At 44.7% G+C, this 19,095-nt stretch overlaps 1 protein-coding gene across 5 annotated transcripts in view; it reads left to right on the forward strand.

The window, feature by feature from the left end:
• LOC121576391 (leucine-rich repeat-containing protein 56) overlaps positions 1-18,677 on the forward strand; it is a 29,587-nt gene extending 10,910 nt beyond the window's left edge. For 2 of the 5 annotated variants that reach the window (XM_041889488.1, XM_041889489.1), the window contains exons 3-6: positions 14,978-15,175; positions 16,785-17,319; positions 17,718-17,785; positions 18,495-18,677. In XM_041889488.1, coding sequence (XP_041745422.1) covers positions 14,978-15,175; positions 16,785-16,877 — 291 coding nt within the window. In that variant the 3' untranslated portion in view covers positions 16,878-17,319; positions 17,718-17,785; positions 18,495-18,677. Of the gene's footprint in view, positions 1-14,977; positions 17,320-17,717; positions 17,786-18,494 lie in introns of all 5 variants that reach the window. The other 3 variants (XR_006002475.1, XM_041889490.1, XR_006002474.2) reach the window with 3 other exon arrangements.
• Positions 18,678-19,095: the final 418 nt, after the last annotated feature.

A 19,095-nucleotide genomic window follows, 5' to 3' on the forward strand; every position in this document is an offset into this window, starting at 1 on the left:
GCCTGCAATGTGGTTTAGAGCTGGGCTTTGAAGACCGAGACCCTGGGTCCTGCTGGTAGGATATGGGATAGGAAAGTACACAGTACAGGTGCAGTGGCTTTATTTCCACTAAGGCAGGCCGTAGGGAGCTGTAACACTAGGGGAGCGAGGGGGAGCAGAACATCTGATTGAGGACCTCTGTCTGTGGAGAGAGAGGATGCACCCGGCCTGTAAATCGCACAGCAGACAGGCAGACTGTAGCCTGGTTGCCAGATCAGTTTTTGATTTAGCCAGAACCTCTGTCATCCGTATGTATAACGGCACAAAGCACACAGATCTGGCAACAAGGCAAGGCTGACAAGGTGCTGCTGGAAAAAGCCTGTCGTTCGAGGATGAAGATGAATCCATTGTGCATCTGGGTAAGTGTTATAAAGGAAACAGAGGATGCGAGAGGAGCAGAGGGGAGAAATAGATCTGTGTTACATGCCCTAGAAGTTCTGTAGAGGGAGCGAGGGAGAGGAGAGGGAAGGTAGAGAGTGGTACAGGAACAAGGCATAAGAAAGAGGAGAGGAGTAGAGAGGAGTAGAGGGGAGATAGAGAACTGTGTGACCCACCCTGTGAGGAACAGCCAAGGGCCGGCCGGACGTGAACAGTCCCTGATAGCATTTCCTGCTCTGGGCTGCGGAGGCTGATGAGGAGAGAGTTTTTTTTTAGGGGACAACTGAATACTGAGCCTGCTGGCATTGTGAGGTGTCAGGAGAAAAAGGAGGGAGTGTGCTACTGGGGCTAAGGTTTAAAAGTGTGCTAAAGCTGGGGACTGACCAGAAGTCATAGATAAACAAGGCTTCAAAAGGTTTCCCATGGACCTGGGATTGAATGCGGGGGCTGGGTAAGTGTGCAGAGAGTAGGGATAAAAAGTCCAGAGGGGTTGTGGAGGCCAGTCAGGGGGGACTGGAAGGAGTGTGCTAAGGTCCAGGGGTACTGATAAGAGGCTGGTGAGAGAGGGGAGAGTGTGCAGGGGAGGGAGGGCTGGGACAGTGGCCGATGGAGGTGTCAAGTGGGGACTGCTTCGGGAAAAGGGGCAGTAGGATCCTTTTCAGATATGATTGTTTTTCCTTATCATGAATTCCTAATTTTCGGACCAATACTATGTCTTCAAATCAAATTTTATTTGCCACATGCGCTGAATACAACCGGTGTAGACATTACAGTGAAATGCTTACTTACAGCCCTAACCAACAATGCATTTATTTTTTAATAAAAAAGTAAAATAAAACAACAACAACAAAAAAGTGTTGAGGAAAAAAAGAGCAGAAGTAAAATAAAATAACAGTAGAGAGGCTATATATACAAGGGGGTACCGCTGCAGAGTCAATGTGCGGGGGCACCGGCTAGTTGAGGTAATATGTACATGTGGGTAGAGTTAAAGTGACTATGCATAAATAATTAACAGAGTAGCAGCAGTGTAAAAAGATGGGTGGGGGTGGGGGGGAAGTGCAAATAGTCCGGGTAGCCATGATTAGCTGTTCAGGAGTCTTATGGCTTGGGGGTAGAAGCTGTTGAGAAGCATTTTGGACCTAGACTTGGCACTCCGGTACCGCTTGCCGTGCGGTAGCAGAGAGAACAGTCTATGACTAGGGTGGCTGGAGTCTTTGACCATTTTGAGGGCCTTCCTCTGATACCGCCTGGTATAGAGGTCCTGGATGGCAGGAAGCTTGGCCCCAGTGATGTACTGGGCCGTACGCACTACCCTCTGTAGTGCCTTGCGGTCGGAGGCCGAGCAGTTGCCATACCAGGCGGTGATGCAACCAGTCAGGATGCTCTCGATGGTGCAGCTGTATAATTTTTTGAGGATCTGAGGACCCATGCCAAATCTTTTCAGTCTCCTGAGGGGGAATAGGCTTTGTCGTGCCCTCTTCACGACTGTCTTGGTGTGTTTGGACCATGATAGTTCGTTGGTGATGTGGACACCGAAGGAACTTGAAGCTCTCAACCTGTTCCACTACAGCCCCATTGATGAGAATGGGGGCGTACTCAGTCCTCTTTTTTTTTTCCTGTAGTCCACAATCATCTCCTTTGTCTTGGTCACGTTGAAGGAGAGGTTGTTATCCTGGCACCACATGGCCAGGTCTCTGACCACCTCCCTATAGGCTGTCTCATCGTTGTCGGTGATCAGGCCTACCACTGTTGTGTCGTCGGCAAACTTAATGATGGTGTTGGAGTCGTGCCTGGCCATGCATTCATGGGTGAACAGTGAGTACAGGAGGGGACTGAGCACGCACTCCTGAGGAGCCCACATGTTGAGAATCAGTGTGGCAGATGTGTTGTTACCTACCCTTACCAGGGCGGTATGCAAATTGGAGTGAGTCTAGTGTTTCTGGGATAATGGTGTTGATGTGAGCCAGGACCAGCCTTTCAAAGCACTTCATGGCTACAGACGTCAGTGCTACAGGTCGGTAGTCATTTAGGCAGGTTATCTTAGTGTCCTTGGGCACGGGGACTATGGTGGTCTGCTTGAAACATGTTGGTATTACAGACTCAGTCAGGGACATGTTGAAAATATCAGTGAAGACACTTGCCAGTTGGTCAGCACATGCTCGGAGTACACGTCCTGGTAATCTGTCTGGCCCTGCAGCCTTGTGAATGCTGACCTGCTTAAAAGTCTTACTCACATCGGCTACGGAGAGCGTGATCACATAGTCATCCGGAACAGCTGGTGCTCTCATGCATGCTTCAGTGTTGCTTGCCTCGAAGCGAGCATAGAAGTGGTTCAGCTCGTCTGGTAGGCTTGTGTCACTGGGCAGCTCGCGGCTGTGCTTCCCTTTTGTAGTCTGTAATAGTTTTCAAGCCCTGCCACATCCGACGAGCATCAGAGCCGGTGTAGTACGATTCAAACTTAGTCCTGTACTGACACTTTGCCTGTTTGATGGTTCGTCGGAGGGCATAGCGGGATTTCTTATAGGCGTCCGGGTTAGAGTCCCGCTCTTTGAAAGCGGCAGCTCTACCCTTTAGCTCAGTGCGTATGTTGCCTGTAATCCATAGCGTCTGGTTGGGGTATGTACGTACGGTCACTGTGGGGACGACGTCATCGATGCACTTATTGATGAAGCCAGTGACTGATGTGGTGTACTCCTCAATGCTATCTGAAGAATCCCGGAACATGTTCCAGTCTGTGCTAGCAAAACAGTCCTGTAGCTTAGCATCTGCGTCATCTGACCACTTTTTTATTAACCGAGTCACTGGTGCTTCCTGCTTTAGTTTTTGCTTATAAGTAGGAATCAGGAGGATAGAGTTATGGTCAGATTTGCCAAATGGAGGGCGAGGGAGAGCTTTGTATGCGTCTCTGTGTGTGGAGTAAAGGTGGTCTAGAGTTTTTTTTCTCCTCTGGTTGCACATTTAACATGGTAGAAATTAGGTAGAACTGTTGCTATGTTCTTATCATTATTAAATGGACAGGTAGGCATAGGCATATGCTCTAAATATTTCTGCTGTGCTACCTGGAGTATTGATAATTTGGTAGCACCTAGTCTCACGTTGCCATACCTCCAAAATCACATCGTTGTCACGCCTCCCTTGGCAGTCTGGAGAATTTTGTATTGCAAAAACAGTTTAAATGGTACACTGGCTCACAGTGGCAATATTTTGATTGGATGTTACATTTCAAGAAACCTCCCCCCAGACGCCATAGAAGGGGTGCTGTTTGTTATGTGTTGTTATGTGCATCACAGTTTTCCGTCCGGGTAGGACACATTTTGTAGAGTTGCGGATGCTAGTTTCAAGTGCTAGTTTAGAAGTTATCAAGTGTGGCCGACAGTCTGCGATTTTTATTTATTTATTGAAACTGAAAGTGGGTTATGCTGGTAAAGTCAAAAGTCCCAACACATTCTAAACTGCTCTGGTGACAAACACGTTTTGCCTTGTCTCCATAGAGCCCCACAGTTGATGTGTCATAATACCCCAAAAACCTAGCGGTCAAACAGGGAAATGGTTCCAATCGTTTTTTCACCATTCATTTTGAAACACTTAAAATAAGGGCTGTGTTTCATGTAGGCTTACCCTGGCGTGACATTTTAAAAACCATATAAATCTCTCGGACAAGGTGACTTATCAATATATTCGGCTCTATTTACTCTCAGATTCAAAAATGCTAATAAGCATACAATTAGACATCATGCAAGCCTACAAATATCTGCAAGCTCCTGCATGTCATCTCTAGCTGGCATCTTTGCTAACAGGTACATTTTAAAGAAATGAAGCCAATTTATTCATTACAACATTTAGCTAACATTAGATAGTTAATCCAGAGATTCATACCTTTGCCTCGTTTCGGCAGTCTCGTCCAGATCATCATGGCATTAATTCTTTATGATAGCCACATTAGCAGCTAATTAGCATTTCATTTGTTTGGGGTAAATACAGGCAAATATATTGATAAAAATCACCTTGTCCGAGAGAGATTTACACGGTTATCAAAACGTCACGCCAGGGTAAGCCTACACAAAACATAGCCCTTATTTTAAGTGTTTCTAAAAACCCCTATGGGAAAAATGAATGGTTGAAAAACTTTTGGAACCATTTCCCTGTTTGACCGCTAGGTTTTATGGGTATTATGACTCATACAGTGGTACTCTATTCGTCTACATGGCTGCACTTTGCTACCACAGGCAAAATCTTGAAGATTGCCCATTATTTCATTGTGGTAAGGACCGAAAAAACAAAGGCAGTGGGAGAGCCTTTTCAAGTAAGTAAATACATTTTGAAAATGTAAAAAAAAATGTATTACAGTACTAGTAGTAGGCCACTTTATAGGCTAACTCAACTGATCTGCTAGCTAACGTTACACACTGTTTAGCGAAGTGAATTAAATGTAATCAGCTAGCTAACTTTCTATTAGCTAGCTATCTTGATGTAATTATTGTAAATTAAAAACAGTCTCCAAATGCATTTGTAGATAACAGTCATGGAAGAGGGGGAAATTGCAGCTCCGGCTGTCAGTAAAGGGAGAGTGTAGGCTACTAGATAGTGCAGGTAACTTTGTGGGAGGACATTATGAAAACATTCTCCAGTTCCAGACCCTAGAGGGAAAAACTTTGAGGACAGAGTGATAATAGCGACATAATATTCAGTGCTGTCTAATTTGAGTATAATGAAACCTGTTTCTTTGTGATGGTTTCTGTCATCAGATATAGAAAGCCTGTGTTTGCAAATGAAGAGAGGGGTCCCAATGAATGTCCCAAAAGACTAATGGTGCATTTCCATACAGGATTTACCCCAGTGTTTTACCCATAAGGCTCAGACTTTTTGGTTTCCATTACGCGGGCCAGCACCCTTGTGCCACTGGGCCATGGCTCCGGCAGACCTGCTCTCACTTGGGGCCAAAGCCAGGCCACTGGTACTTTACAGTTTTCATTTACATAAAAGGCTAACTGTGAACCAACACCATCTCACAAAGCAACTGTGTATACCAGCTATATTTTTGTATACAACATTTGATAACATAGGTAGACCTACCTATATTTCATGGGTTATATGTGTAGGCACAGGTTGTATACAAAAATACAGTTAAACATCACACACAATATTACAATTGAGGCAGGCCAACCCTGCTGGAGGTCTGCTGGGTGTGCAAGATTCTGTTTCAGCCCAGCAATAACACTGATTCAACTTATCAAACCTAATGAGTCAAACCTAATCAAGTGTGCTATTGCTGGGCTGGAACAGAAGTTTGCTCACCCAGTTGACTCCCGAGTGGCGCAGTGGTCTAAGGCACTGCATCGCAGTGCTAGCTGTGCCACTAGAGATCCTGGTTCGAGTCCAGGCTCTGTCGCAGCCGGCCGCGACCGGGAGACCCATGGGCGGCGCACAATTGGTCCAGCGTCGTCCAAGGTAGGGGAGGGTTTGGCCGGCAGGGATGTGGGTTTGTTTCCCACGGTGGGCCAGTATGAAAAAACAAACAAAAAACATGTATGCATTCACTAACTGTAAGTCGCTCTGGATAAGAGTGTCTGCTAAATGACTAAAATGTAAATGTAAATCAGGGATCAGTGGAGCAAGGTGAAATTATGCTTTAGTAATAATAGCCTACTTGTTACTCCTCAATTATTGTTGTTTTGATTAAGATGTCTAATCTTTACATACAAGTTCTAATGTTATAGTGATGAATTGTTGATTCTTCAAGTAAAGAGTTTATACTTGTTTTAATTGTTAAACTATTATTCAAATGAACTAGTGTCAATGTTGAATTAATCCTATATCACAATCCTGCAATAAAGAGGCTTCTGTATGTGTCTGTTTCTGTGTTGTATTCTCAAATTAACATTTCCTTTTTGTCTAGTAGTTGTAAGATCTCCAATCTGTTTTGTCACAGTCTCAGTATACCAGCTATCTGAGGGGGGTATTTGAAGCTGTCATCAAGGCAAAGGGTGGCTATTTGAAGCATCTCAAATATAAAATATTTTTTCATTTGTTTAACACTTTTTGGGTTACTACATGATTCCATATGTGTTATTTCATAGTTTTGATGTCTTCACTATTATTCTACAATGTAGAAAATAGTAAAAATAAAGACCCTTGAATGAGTAGGTGTGTCCAAACTTTTGACTGGTAGTGTGTGTGTAGATATATATATATATATATATATATATATACAGTGGGGGGGGGGGAAAGTATTTAGTCAGCCACCAATTGTGCAAGTTCTCCCACTTAAAAAGATGAGAGAGGCCTGTAATTTTCATCATAGGTACACGTCAACTATGACAGACAAAATGAGGAAAAAAATCCAGAAAATCACATTGTAGGATTTTTTATGAATTTATTAGCAAATTATGGTGGAAAATAAGTATTTGGTCAATAACAAAAGTTTCTCAATACTTTGTTACAGTGGGGAGAACAAGTATTTGATACACTGCCGATTTTGCAGGTTTTCTTACTTACAAAGCATGTAGAGGTCTGTAATTTGTATCATAGGTACACTTCAACTGTGAGAGACGGAATCTAAAACAAAAATCCAGAAAATCACATTGTATGATTTTTAAGTAATTAATTTGCATTTTATTGCATGACATAAGTATTTGATCACCTACCAACCAGTAAGAATTCCGGCTCTCACAGACCTGTTCGTTTTTCTTTAAGAAGCCCTCCTGTTCTCCACTCATTACCTGTATTAACTGCACCTGTTTGAACTCGTTACCTGTATAAAAGACACCTGTCCACACACTCAATCAAACAGACTCCAACCTCTCCACAATGGCCAAGACCAGAGAGCTGTGTAAGGACATCAGGGATAAAATTGTAGACCTGCACAAGGCTGGGATGGGCTACAGGACAATAGGCAAGCAGCTTGGTGAGAAGGCAACAACTGTTGCCGCAATTATTAGAAAATGGAAGAAGTTCAAGATGACGGTCAATCACCCTCGGTCTGGGGCTCCATGCAAGATCTCACCTCGTGGGGCATCAATGATCATGAGGAAGGTGAGGGATCAGCCCAGAACTACACGGCAGGACCTGGTCAATGACCTGAAGAGAGCTGGGACCACAGTCTCAAAGAAAACCATTAGTAACACACTACGCCGTCATGGATTAAAATCCTGCAGCGCACGCAAGGTCCCCCTGCTCAAGCCAGCGCATGTCCAGGCCCGTCTGAAGTTTGCCAATGACCATCTGGATGATCCAGAGGAGGAATGGGAGAAGGTCATGGGAGTGGCAGTGATGTTTTGGGGCTGTCGCTGGGCAACACAGACTTTCAACTCCCTCCAAAGATTTTCTATGGGGTTGAGATCTGGAGACTGGCTAGGCCACTCCAGGACCTTGAAATGCTTCTTACGAAGCCACTCCTTCGTTGCCCGGGCGGTGTGTTTGGGATCATTGTCATGCTGAAAGACCCAGCCACGTTTCATCTTCAATGCCCTTGCTGATGGAAGGAGGTTTTCACTCAAATTCTCACGATACATGGCCCCATTCATTCTTTCCTTTACACGGATCAGTCGTCCTGGTCCCTTTGCAGAAAAACAGCCCCAAAGCATGATGTTTCCACCCCCCATGCTTCACAGTAGGTATGGTATTCTTTGGATGCAACTCAGCATTCTTTGTCCTCCAAACACGACGAGTTGAGTTTTTACCAAAAAGTTCTATTTTGGTTTCATCTGACCATTTGACATTCTCCCAATCCTCTTCTGGATCATCCAAATGCACTCTAGCAAACTTCAGACGGGCCTGGACATGTACTGGCTTAAGCAGGGGGACACGTCTGGCACTGCAGGATTTGAGTCCCTGGCGGCGTAGTGTGTTACTGATGGTAGGCTTTGTTACTTTGGTCCCAGCTCTCTGCAGGTCATTCACTAGGTCCCCCCGTGTGGTTCTGGTATTTTTGCTCACCGTTCTTGTGATCATTTTGACCCCACGGGGTGAGATCTTGCGTGGAGCCCCAGATCGAGGGAGATTACCCGTGGTCTTGTATGTCTTCCATTTCCTAATAATTGCTCCCACAGTTGATTTCTTCAAACCAAGCTGCTTACCTATTGCAGATTCAGTCTTCCCAGCCTGGTGCAGGTCTACAATTTTGTTTCTGGTGTCCTTTGACAGCTCTTTGGTCTTGGCCATAGTGGAGTTTGGAGTGTGACTGTTTGAGGTTGTGGACAGGTGTCTTTTATACTGATAACAAGTTCAAACAGGTGCCATTAATACAGGTAACGAGTGGAGGACAGAGGAGCCTCTTAAAGAAGAAGTTACAGGTCTGTGAGAGCCAGACATCTCGATTGTTTGTAGGTGACCAAATACTTATTTTCCACCATAATTTGCAAATAAATTCATAAAAAATCCTACAATGTGATTTTCTGGATTTTCTTTTCTCAATTTGTCTGTCATAGTTGACGTGTACCTATGATGAAAATTACAGGCCTCTCATCTTTTTAAGTGGGAGAACTTGCACAATTGGTGGCTGACTAAATACCTTTTTTCCCCACTGTGTGTGTATGTGTATGTGTATATATATATATTTTTTTTTTTACATGTATTTAACCCCTTATTTTTGGCACCAAACAGTTTAGCCCTGTTTATGCCGGGGGAGGGGGTGGGGGGTTCTACTAAGCTATTTATAATTGTTTTAAGAAGGTCATACCAAGGATCTTTTAGCTATTTGATTTTGAATTTTAAGACCCCTTGAAGTATAAATATTTGATGAAAAATGTTATTTGGCCTTACTGCTATTAGCCCATACAAACGCATTAAATAACAGATTCACTACATGGAACAACAGATAGTCCCCCCAAAATTCAGTTTGTTCTGAAGTGTCTGTCCTATGTCTAAGAGATTTAAGAAAGATCAGGAAACTTCTTTTTGGGACATGTATTTAACCCCTTATTTTTGCCAGTAAACAGTCTCCATATATACTTCCATTCATTTTTTCAACTGGTACCGGGGACCTTCAGATGAGTCTTGTGAGGCCGGTGGGCGTCCTAGAGCAAAACAACCGACATGTTCGTGAGAGTCTCACCTTTACATAGGGGGATCATATTCGTGTGTAGCCCAAACTGTTTGGACGCTACAGACATAAGTTGGCAGATCGGCTGTACCAACTTCAGCTAAACGGAGAACATCATCGTGAGAGTCTCTTCTTTCCATAGAGGGGTCATAATAGTTTAAAGGCCGTTCGGACGCTACAGACAATTTTGTGAGAAGACTGATTTTCGGGATGAATCATGGTCAGACAAACACCGCTCTAGCTTGGTCACCTTTCACCGTAGATGCGGAAGTGCGACATACAGTGCATTCGGAAACTATTCAGACCACTTGACTTTTTCCACATTTTTTACGTTACAGCCTTATTCTAAAAATGATTAAATCGATCAATCTACAAACAATACCCCAAAATAACAAAGCAAAAACAGGTTTAGATTTTTTTGCACAAAAATAATAACTGAAATATCACATTTACATAAGTATTCAGACCCTTTACTCAGTACTTTGTTGAAACACCTTTGGCAGCGATTACAACCTCTTCTTGGGTATGACGCTACAAGCTTGGCACACCTGTATTTGAGGAGTTTCTCCCATTCTTCTCTGCAGATCCTCTCAAGCTCCGTCAGGTTGGATGGGGAGCGTCGCTGAACAGCTATTTTCAGGTCTCTCCAGAGATGTTCGATCGGGTTCAAGTCCGGGCATTCTACAGGGCCACTCAAGGACATTTAGAGACTTGTCCCAAAGCCACTCCTGCGTTGTTTGGCTGTGTGCTTACGGTCGTTGTCCTGTTGGAAGGTGGACCTTCACCCCAGTCTGAGGTCTCGAGCGTTCTGGAGCAGGTTTTCATCGTCTGGCCACTCTACCATAAAGGCCTGATTGGTGGAGTGCTGCACAGATGGTTGTCCTTTTGGAAGGTTTTCCCATCTCCACAGAGGAACTCTGGAGAGCTGTCAGAGTGACCATCTGGTTCTTGGTCATCTCCCTGACCAAAGCCCTTCTCCCCCAATTGCTCAGTTTGGCTGGGTGGCCAGTTGTAGGAAGAGTCTCGGTGATTCCAAACTGCAGAAATATTTTGGTACCCTTCTCCAGATCTGTGCCTCGACACAAACCTGTCTCGGAGCTCTACGGACAATTCCTTCGACCTCATGGCTTGGTTTTTGCTCTGACGTGCACTGTCAACTGTGGGACCTTATATACAGTGGGGGAAAAAAGTACTTAGTCAGCCACCAATTGTGCAAGTTCTCCCACTTAAAAAGATGAGAGAGGCCTGTAATTTTCATCATAGGTACACGTCAACTATGACAGACAAATTGAGAGAAAAAAAATCCAGAAAATCACATTGTAGAATTTTTTATGAATTTATTTGCAAATTATGGTGGAAAATAAGTATTTGGTCACCTACAAACAAGCAAGATTTCTGGCTCTCACAGACCTGTAACTTCTTCTTTAAGAGGCTCCTCTGTCCTCCACTCGTTACCTGTATTAATGGCACCTGTTTGAACTTGTTATCAGTATAAAAGACACCTGTCCACAACCTCAAACAGTCACACTCCAAACTCCACTATGGCCAAGACCAAAGAGCTGTCAAAGGACACCAGAAACAAAATTGTAGACCTGCACCAGGCTGGGAAGACTGAATCTGCAATAGGTAAGCAGCTTGGTTTGAAGAAATCAACTGTGGGAGCAATTATTAGGAAATGGAAGACATACAAGACCACTGATAATCTCCCTCGATCTGGGGCTCCACGCAAGGTCTCACCCCCGTGGGGGTCAAAATGATCACAAGAACGGTGAGCAAAAATACCAGAACCACACGGGGGGACCTAGTGAATGACCTGCAGAGAGCTGGGACCAAAGTAACAAAGCCTACCATCAGTAACACACTACGCCGCCAGGGACTCAAATCCTGCAGTGCCAGACGTGTCCCCCTGCTTAAGCCAGTACATGTCCAGGCCCGTCTGAAGTTTGCTAGAGTGCATTTGGATGATCCAGAAGAGGATTGGGAGAATGTCATATGGTCAGATGAAACCAAAATAGAACTTTTTTGGTAAAAACTCAACTCGGCGTGTTTGGAGGACAAAGAATGCTGAGTTGCATCCAAAGAATACCATACCTACTGTGAAGCATGGGGGTGGAAACATCATGCTTTGGGGCTGTTTTTCTGCAAAGGGACCAGGACGACTGATCCGTGTAAAGGAAAGAATGAATGGGGCCATGTATCGTGAGATTTTGAGTGAAAACCTTCCATCAGCAAGGGCATTGAAGATGAAACGTGGCTGGGTCTTTTCAGCATGACAATGATCCCAAACACACCGCCCGGGCAACGAAGGAGTGGCTTCGTAAGAAGCATTTCAAGGTCCTGGAGTGGCCTAGCCAGTCTCCAGATCTCAACCCCATAGAAAATCTTTGGAGGGAGTTGAAAGTCTGTGTTGCCCAGCGACAGCCCCAAAACATCACTGCTCTAGAGGAGATCTGCATGGAGGAATGGGCCAAAATACCAGCAACAGTGTGTGAAAACCATGTGAAGACTTACAGAAAACGTTTGACCTGTGTCATTGCCAACAAAGGGTATATAACAAAGTATTGAGAAACTTTTGTTATTGACCAAATACTTATTTTCCACCATAATTTGCAAATAAATTCATTAAAAATCCTACAATGTGATTTTCTGGATTTTTTTTCTCTCAATTTGTCTGTCATAGTTGACGTGTACCTATGATGAAAATTACAGGCCTCTCTCATCTTTTTAAGTGGGAGAACTTGCACAATTGGTGGCTGACTAAATACTTTTTTCCCCCACTGTAGACAGGTGTGTGCCTTTCCAAATCATGTCCAATCAATTGAATTTACCACAGGTGGACTCCAATCAAGTTGTAGAAACATCTCAAGGATGATCAATGGAAACAGGATGCACCTGAGCTCAATTTCGAGTCTCATAACAAAGGATCTGAATACTTATGTAAATAAGGTATCTTATTTTTATATGCATTTGCAAAGATTTCTAAAAACCTATTTTCGCTTTGTCATTATGGGGTATTTTGTGTAGATTAATAATTATTTTATTTATTTAATCAATTTTAGAATAAGGTTGTAACGTAACAAAATGTGGAAAAAGGGAAGGGGTCTGAATACTTTCCCCGAATGCACTGTAGGTGGATGCGGTGGATTGAGACGCATCCAATGCAAAATAACATATCTCTAGCTTAAACTGATGGATTTTGGGGGGATTTATTTATTATGCTTATTAGATTTCCTTGGGGGCGCGGACATCGACCTTAAGGGGATTTAAGTGCTGAAATATAAAATTGTTTAGTGCAAATCCAACCCTTAATGTAGGTACAGTATGAAAATAAGATGACAACTAGGCTACAGGAGATTAGCATTACAGTTAACATATGACGTTCATTTTATTTGATTCATTTTAGCAATGTTGCTTGCAAAAGGTTGCAGTTGTTCCTATAGTAAATAGACCAGGGGTATTCAACTCTTACCCTATGTGGTCTGGAGCCTGCTGGTTTTCTGTTCTACCTGATCGCGGTCCAGAGTTGAGTTTGAGGGAGATAGTACATGGTTGCTCTACGTATGCCTGTCTATCACTGACCCTGGATAAGCTAGATACTGGGCTCCCAGCTAACCTTTTCGGTCAATAATATCCTGTTTTTATTATTAACATTTTGTTGGCTTTATAATCATGAGAAGTTGAACTATACTGAACAAAAATATGAGCGCAACATGCAACAATTTCAAAGATTTTACTGAGTTAGTTCATATAAGGAAATCAGTCAATTGAAATAAATTCATTAGGCCCAAATGTATGGATTTCGTATGAATGGGAATACAGATATGCATCTGTTGGCCACAGATACCTTTAAAAACAAAAGGTATGGGCATGGATCAGAAAACCAGTCGGTATCTGGTGTGACCACCATTTGCCTCATGCAGCGCAACATTTCCTTCGCATAGAGTTGATCAGGCTGTTGATTGTGGCCTGTGGAATGTTGTCCCACTCATCTTCAATGGCTGTGCAAAGATGCTGGATATTGGCGGAAACTGGAACACGCTGTCATACACGTCGATCCAGAGCATCCCAAATATGCTCAATGGGTGACATGTCTGGTGAGGCCATGGAAGAACTGGGATATTTTCAGCTTCCAGGAATTGTGTACAGATCATTGCATCATGCTGCCGTGCATTATTTTACATTTTAGTCATTTAGCAGATGCTCTTATCCAGAGCGACTTACAGTTAGTGAGTGCATAACATTTTTTTGGGGACAAAACTGCACATTTTTGAGTGGCCTTTTATTGTTTCCAGCACAAGGTGCACCTGTGTAATGATCATGCTGTTTAATCAGCTTCTTGATATGCCACACGTGAATTGAACATTTCTGGGATCTTTTATTTGAAACATGGGACCAACACTTTACATATTTTTGTTCAGTGTAGCTAGTTATACCTAGGTAGCTTACAAGGTTAGCTGACTTTTCTCAAAACTTACCTCGTTGTAGCTAGCTTCTTCTTGGCCCTCATGCTAGCTTGCACAGCCAAATATCACTCCAGAAACATGTTTACCTCCTATGGGATCAGGCCAGGGACCAATCACAATGGGAATACAACACAAAACATAGTTTGATTGGTCAGATTGTGGCCACACCCAATTTACCAATGAGGGGATTCAATTATCTGGCCCGGGTTACCCCCCGGTGGGAGGAGTTTGCACCGGTTGAAAAGTGATTGCATTCATTTTGGAGGCGGTGTTATGATACTAATGGTTTGTTGAACTGATGGTTAGTACGGGTGTGGCTACCAGTACAGCTCTATCTAGTTGTCACGTTGGGGATAACAGTTGACAACTGTAGCATTTTAGCTAAGCCTAAACCAAACCCTTTTCCTAACCTTAACCTCATTCTCCTAACATGCTACATTAATTCTCAGAACCTGCTGCATTAGTTCTCCTAACCAGTTACGTAAAGTCACTTCTGTCCGTAGCTGGGTTAGGCTTAGCTAGAATGCTACAGTTGTCAACAAACCATCAATCTTGACAAACCATCAGTATCACCACAGGGGCTCCAAGAGGTTTCATATAGGCTATCTAAATACATTTAAATAAATCTATTACTCTGGTGCTTGTTTTTAAAGTTGGGAACACCAGTGCTACCAGTACCAATGAACAAAGCCCTGCCGGTAGCCTTTTTCCCCCCTGAAGTTCTGTTGTGACAATTCCACCCTTGCCTCTGGATGATGGCTGTCTAGGGACCTGGGAACCATGCTGTCTCACCTTCAGGTGCTGTGGATATCTCGCTGCAGCCTGGCAGACCTGGATGGTATCCCCTCCTTCTCCTCTCTCAAGGGAGAGTTTGTAGTGGAAAACTTTTGCAGTGTACCATCTACAAGACCTGTTAATCCACCTGGCTTCTAGCCACCTTGTTCAGCTGTGAAAACCTCACAATTCAACAAAGGTTGAAGTTTTATGTATTTTACTATGTAAAAGTTGAGTTCCACTAAATCTGAGCCTGTGTTGGTATGTCCTCTCTCTACGCTAGGTGCTCTATGTGGCCTATACCAGTGTGTCGGACCTGAGTCAGGCGAGCATGCTGGAGAATCTACAGCTGTTGGACCTGGAAGGGAACGCTGTGGATGACCTGGTGCAGGTGCAGTACCTGGGCCTGTGCTCCCAGCTCCGCACACTCACCCTGAAGGGAAACCCTGTCTGTATGCGCCCCCACCCCAATACCACACAGGTGTTTGCATACACTCCTACACTCCTAACCCTCACCACAACCACAATCATGTGTATTATTGTATACATTACTGAATCTGGATTTTAGATACTCAAGATGTGTGCATATATATATGTGTGTGTGTGTGTCCAGGCATGGGGGTTGTGAGTGTTTGAGTCTGGTGATGAGATTATCCGGAATGACTGTACTACCATGGCTCTGCATGCTGAGCTCAGGCTGTGAGTCATGCTCTCCCCAATGTCTCCCATATGGGCCCAGATGATAATGGCCAAAATGCAGAGACTGTTTGGAGACATGAAAGGCTGGCTGTGATCTCAGGCTCCTGTAAGGGTGTCTGTCTGTCTGCATCAGGCAGAACAGGGTGGGACTGGAGAGCAGGGGACAGGGAATTGGTGTTCAGAGCAAAACAGGCTTTGCTTGTGTGAGTAGGGACGGTACAAGCTGTGGTAAAGTGGTCATGGTTAGTATAGACATTGCTCAACTAGGCAGGGTGGAAAATATACTCTCTTGTCTGTAGGAAGGTTTTTAGCACGTGTTGAGATGGGAATGAGCCCATATTAAAGTGGTTTATTAAGGTTTCACTATAATGACGTGATGCAGTGTTGAAGTGGTATGAATGGACGAGTGAATATGTTAATTTTTTACCCACCCAACCAGCAGCAGGAATTAGGAAACTAGGGCAGTGAGGGAGGGAAAGCTGATCTGAATATGCATTAGGCTTGGTCCAAGCACTGAGAGAGGGGTCCTTGGGTTTGCTTTTTTTTTGTCGACTCTGGTTGTCTATACCCTTGGTGGAGCACAGAAAGTGCAGCTCTCTCTTTCTTCTCTCTCCTCCCCCTTTGTCTCTCCTCTCTCTTATCTCTCTCTCTCCCCCCTCCCTCTTTTTCTATTGGTTGGTGAAGGGTGAGAGTACTCAGCTCTAATTTGATCTCTTAGCAGCAGCATAGTGCCTTTACTGGTCTCTCTCCCTCCTCTCTGTCCTCTCAGTGCTGATAAAGGACTAGACCACAGTACAAAGTGCAGATTATTGGCATTATTAGCACTTAGTTATCGGCCCACTCAGAACCATGTTCTTTGTTCCTTCTTTGAACAGAAGTTACACTCATTGTGGCTTAAAGCTCTTCTAACAGGGCTATGTTCTGTTACAGTATGTTATACTGGTGTTATGGGGTATGTTTGGCATTGAAAGGCTAACTTTGAAAGGTTGGACTTTCCTTGGCCTTTATCAACCATTCAAATCACAACCAGAGCACAACCTTGGACCCTTTATGCAGTCACCTATCATACTTTATCACCTGTGTAGTCCAGGGGTAGGGAACTCTGCTTCTCCAGGGCTGCACTGGATGCATTTATTCAAACCCTGTTTTAACACACCTAACCTAATTCAACCTGTCATCTGCTTATATGGACCTCGATTAGTTGAATGAGTGCTGGGCTGAAACAAAAGCCTGCACCTACTGCAGCCCTCCAGGATTAGATTCCCCCCCACCCTTTGACTGGGCTGGTCTTGTGCAACGGAAAATAGTTGGAGTGGATCTGTTAGCGTCTATTATGTGCCGGCTCTCTTCCTCTTGTGTTTCTTCATCCTGTCTTCTTCTCCTTTCCCTAGTCCGAGGAGGAGGAGGGTTACAGCTACTGGTTGGCGGTAAGGGAGCTCGTCCCACAGCTGCAGTACCTAGATGACATGTGTGCAGAGGAGTAGTCAGGGCCTGGCTGCAGCAGCTCCATGAGGGAAGACTGGGCCCTTCTCAGAGAGTCCATCAAAGACTGCAGAGACGGCACTGTGTGTGTGTGTGTGCGCACGTGCCTTTCTGCTTCCATCAGGCCGTTAATACTACTCTGCATTATACTCTTCTATATTTTCCCTCTTCCCTGTCTGGCCATAGAGGAGAGAGCAGCCAGTGTGATTGCCTACTCCAGACCCAGCTCTGGCCAGCGCCCAGCTAGCAGCCTCTCCAGTTCCCGTCCCTCCAGTCGACCGGTCACTGCCAGGCCCCTCTCAGCAGCCGGCTCCAGACCCCTTTCTGGGTTGTGACCCTTATCAGCGGCTGGGTCCAGAGCCCTCTCTCCTTCCGGGTCCAGACCCAGTTCTGCTGATGCAGATCCAGCCTCTGTGGACCCAGACGCTAGCGTTCTGACGCACGGTGAGACACTGTATTGGTGTCCTTGGCACTGAAAGCCCTACCATCTCCACATCAATGCCTCACTTTCAGTCACTGAATAGGGCCCATATAGTGAACCAGTCTTATTGTTTTGTGTCCTTTTTGTGAGTTATTCAACAGTTCTAATGTATTTGACTTAATTTCAAAAAGTAGCATCCAATTTATAATTACTCGACACTGCCACCATGAGGACATAATGTAACGGTGTCTGAAGATTCATCATCATGTCGTTTTAAATCAGAGCTCATTGATTTTCTGACCCCGGTATTCAGGCATACTATGCCTTCTTTATCCAGTTTCCTAATTTCCTATGTTGTGACAATCCCATCCCTGATTAGCTATCCTCCACAGTAATTCAATGTTTTTTTGTTTCTCTCCAGGTGCAGGGAAGGTCTTGTTCTGTGGAAACCCTGTCCAGGCCATCAGAGCCAGGCAACAGAAGATGAGGGTATGTTAACCCATCAGTGGGGATAAACTAATAAACTGCAGCATCTCAGTTCTTACCTGACAACCTTGAAAGCCATCTCTGGCACGTTGAACACCACAGCAGAGATTTTACAGTTTTCCAGCGCCAAGGGAAAGTGGCCCAGAGTGAAGGTGGAATAGTTATGTGTTGTGACAGGCCATTATGGCTGGGTGGCGTCGCCCCTTGTCTCTCTAATGTGATGTCAGGATGAACAGAAGAAGATAATTATCAGAGAGAGGAGGGGAGGGTGATGGAGGGATGCAGCTGTGGCCCAGGTGACATGACAGACGGAGCTCCCTGCCAACGGCCAACGATCTGTCATCTCTACACACGTCCGTCACTCTCTCAAACTGCTGTCACTCTCTCATTCTCTCTTGGGCTGTCATTCTCTCTCTTTTATACTCTTTCCCTAATTTCTCTTTCGGTTCTTCACTATATTTCTTCTTCCTCTGCCTCCATCCTTATTCTATATCTCCATCCCTCTCTCACCATTCCTGTCGTTCTATCCCTCCCTCTTAGTCCCTTGCTACCTCTGATTCCCTCTCTCTACTCCCTTTACCCTCTATCTTAAACCTCATCCATCTCTCTCTCCCTATGCAGATGCCACTCCCACCTCTGTGTAAACCTCTGTCTTTAACATCATAATGTCTACCTCCCTGTCTCATCTCCCTCTCCCTACCTTTGTATGCAGACTGCAGCCCCCTCACCTGTGTCCACTCTGAGAGCCCCACCCCTCTATGTTTTGGAGCACATGTATGACCTTTTGGAGCAGGATGGACGCCAGCGCAGCGACGTGTTCTCTGAGGGGGGGGAGGAGCCGGGTCGAGTCACTGGGCAAACACTGGCCCGCCAGACTTATCTTTCCAATCCCCCTCTTCAGGCGAGTCTCTCTCACCTCTGGTTTACAAGGTCATCAAACATGTCAAACCTAATCAGTATATGAAATATAAAACCAAGAAACTTAAATATAAATCCAAGGATTTGAACACAGAAGAACTTGAAATCACACTACCACAATGCAATATCAAATGTTCTCTAATAAACTGTTTCATTTACAGATGTGTTTCAGATAAAAGCCAAATCCCCTGAAGGGCCTCTATCTCCCTGTCCCCTGAATCCACTCTGACGCCCTCTCCCCCTCAAAGCGCCACATCAGCCCCTGGTGGCCGGAGGCTGTCAGAGCTGCGAGCGCGCAGACTGAGGCTTAGTGGTGGGGTGGCTGAGGCTGGGGCTGGGACTGCTGTAAAGCCTACTAAAGACCACACAGAGCTAGGGCCAATTAGAAGAGACCC

The sequence above is a fragment of the Coregonus clupeaformis genome, chromosome 11 (genome assembly GCF_020615455.1).
Source record: "Coregonus clupeaformis isolate EN_2021a chromosome 11, ASM2061545v1, whole genome shotgun sequence".
NCBI lineage: Eukaryota > Metazoa > Chordata > Actinopteri > Salmoniformes > Salmonidae > Coregonus > Coregonus clupeaformis.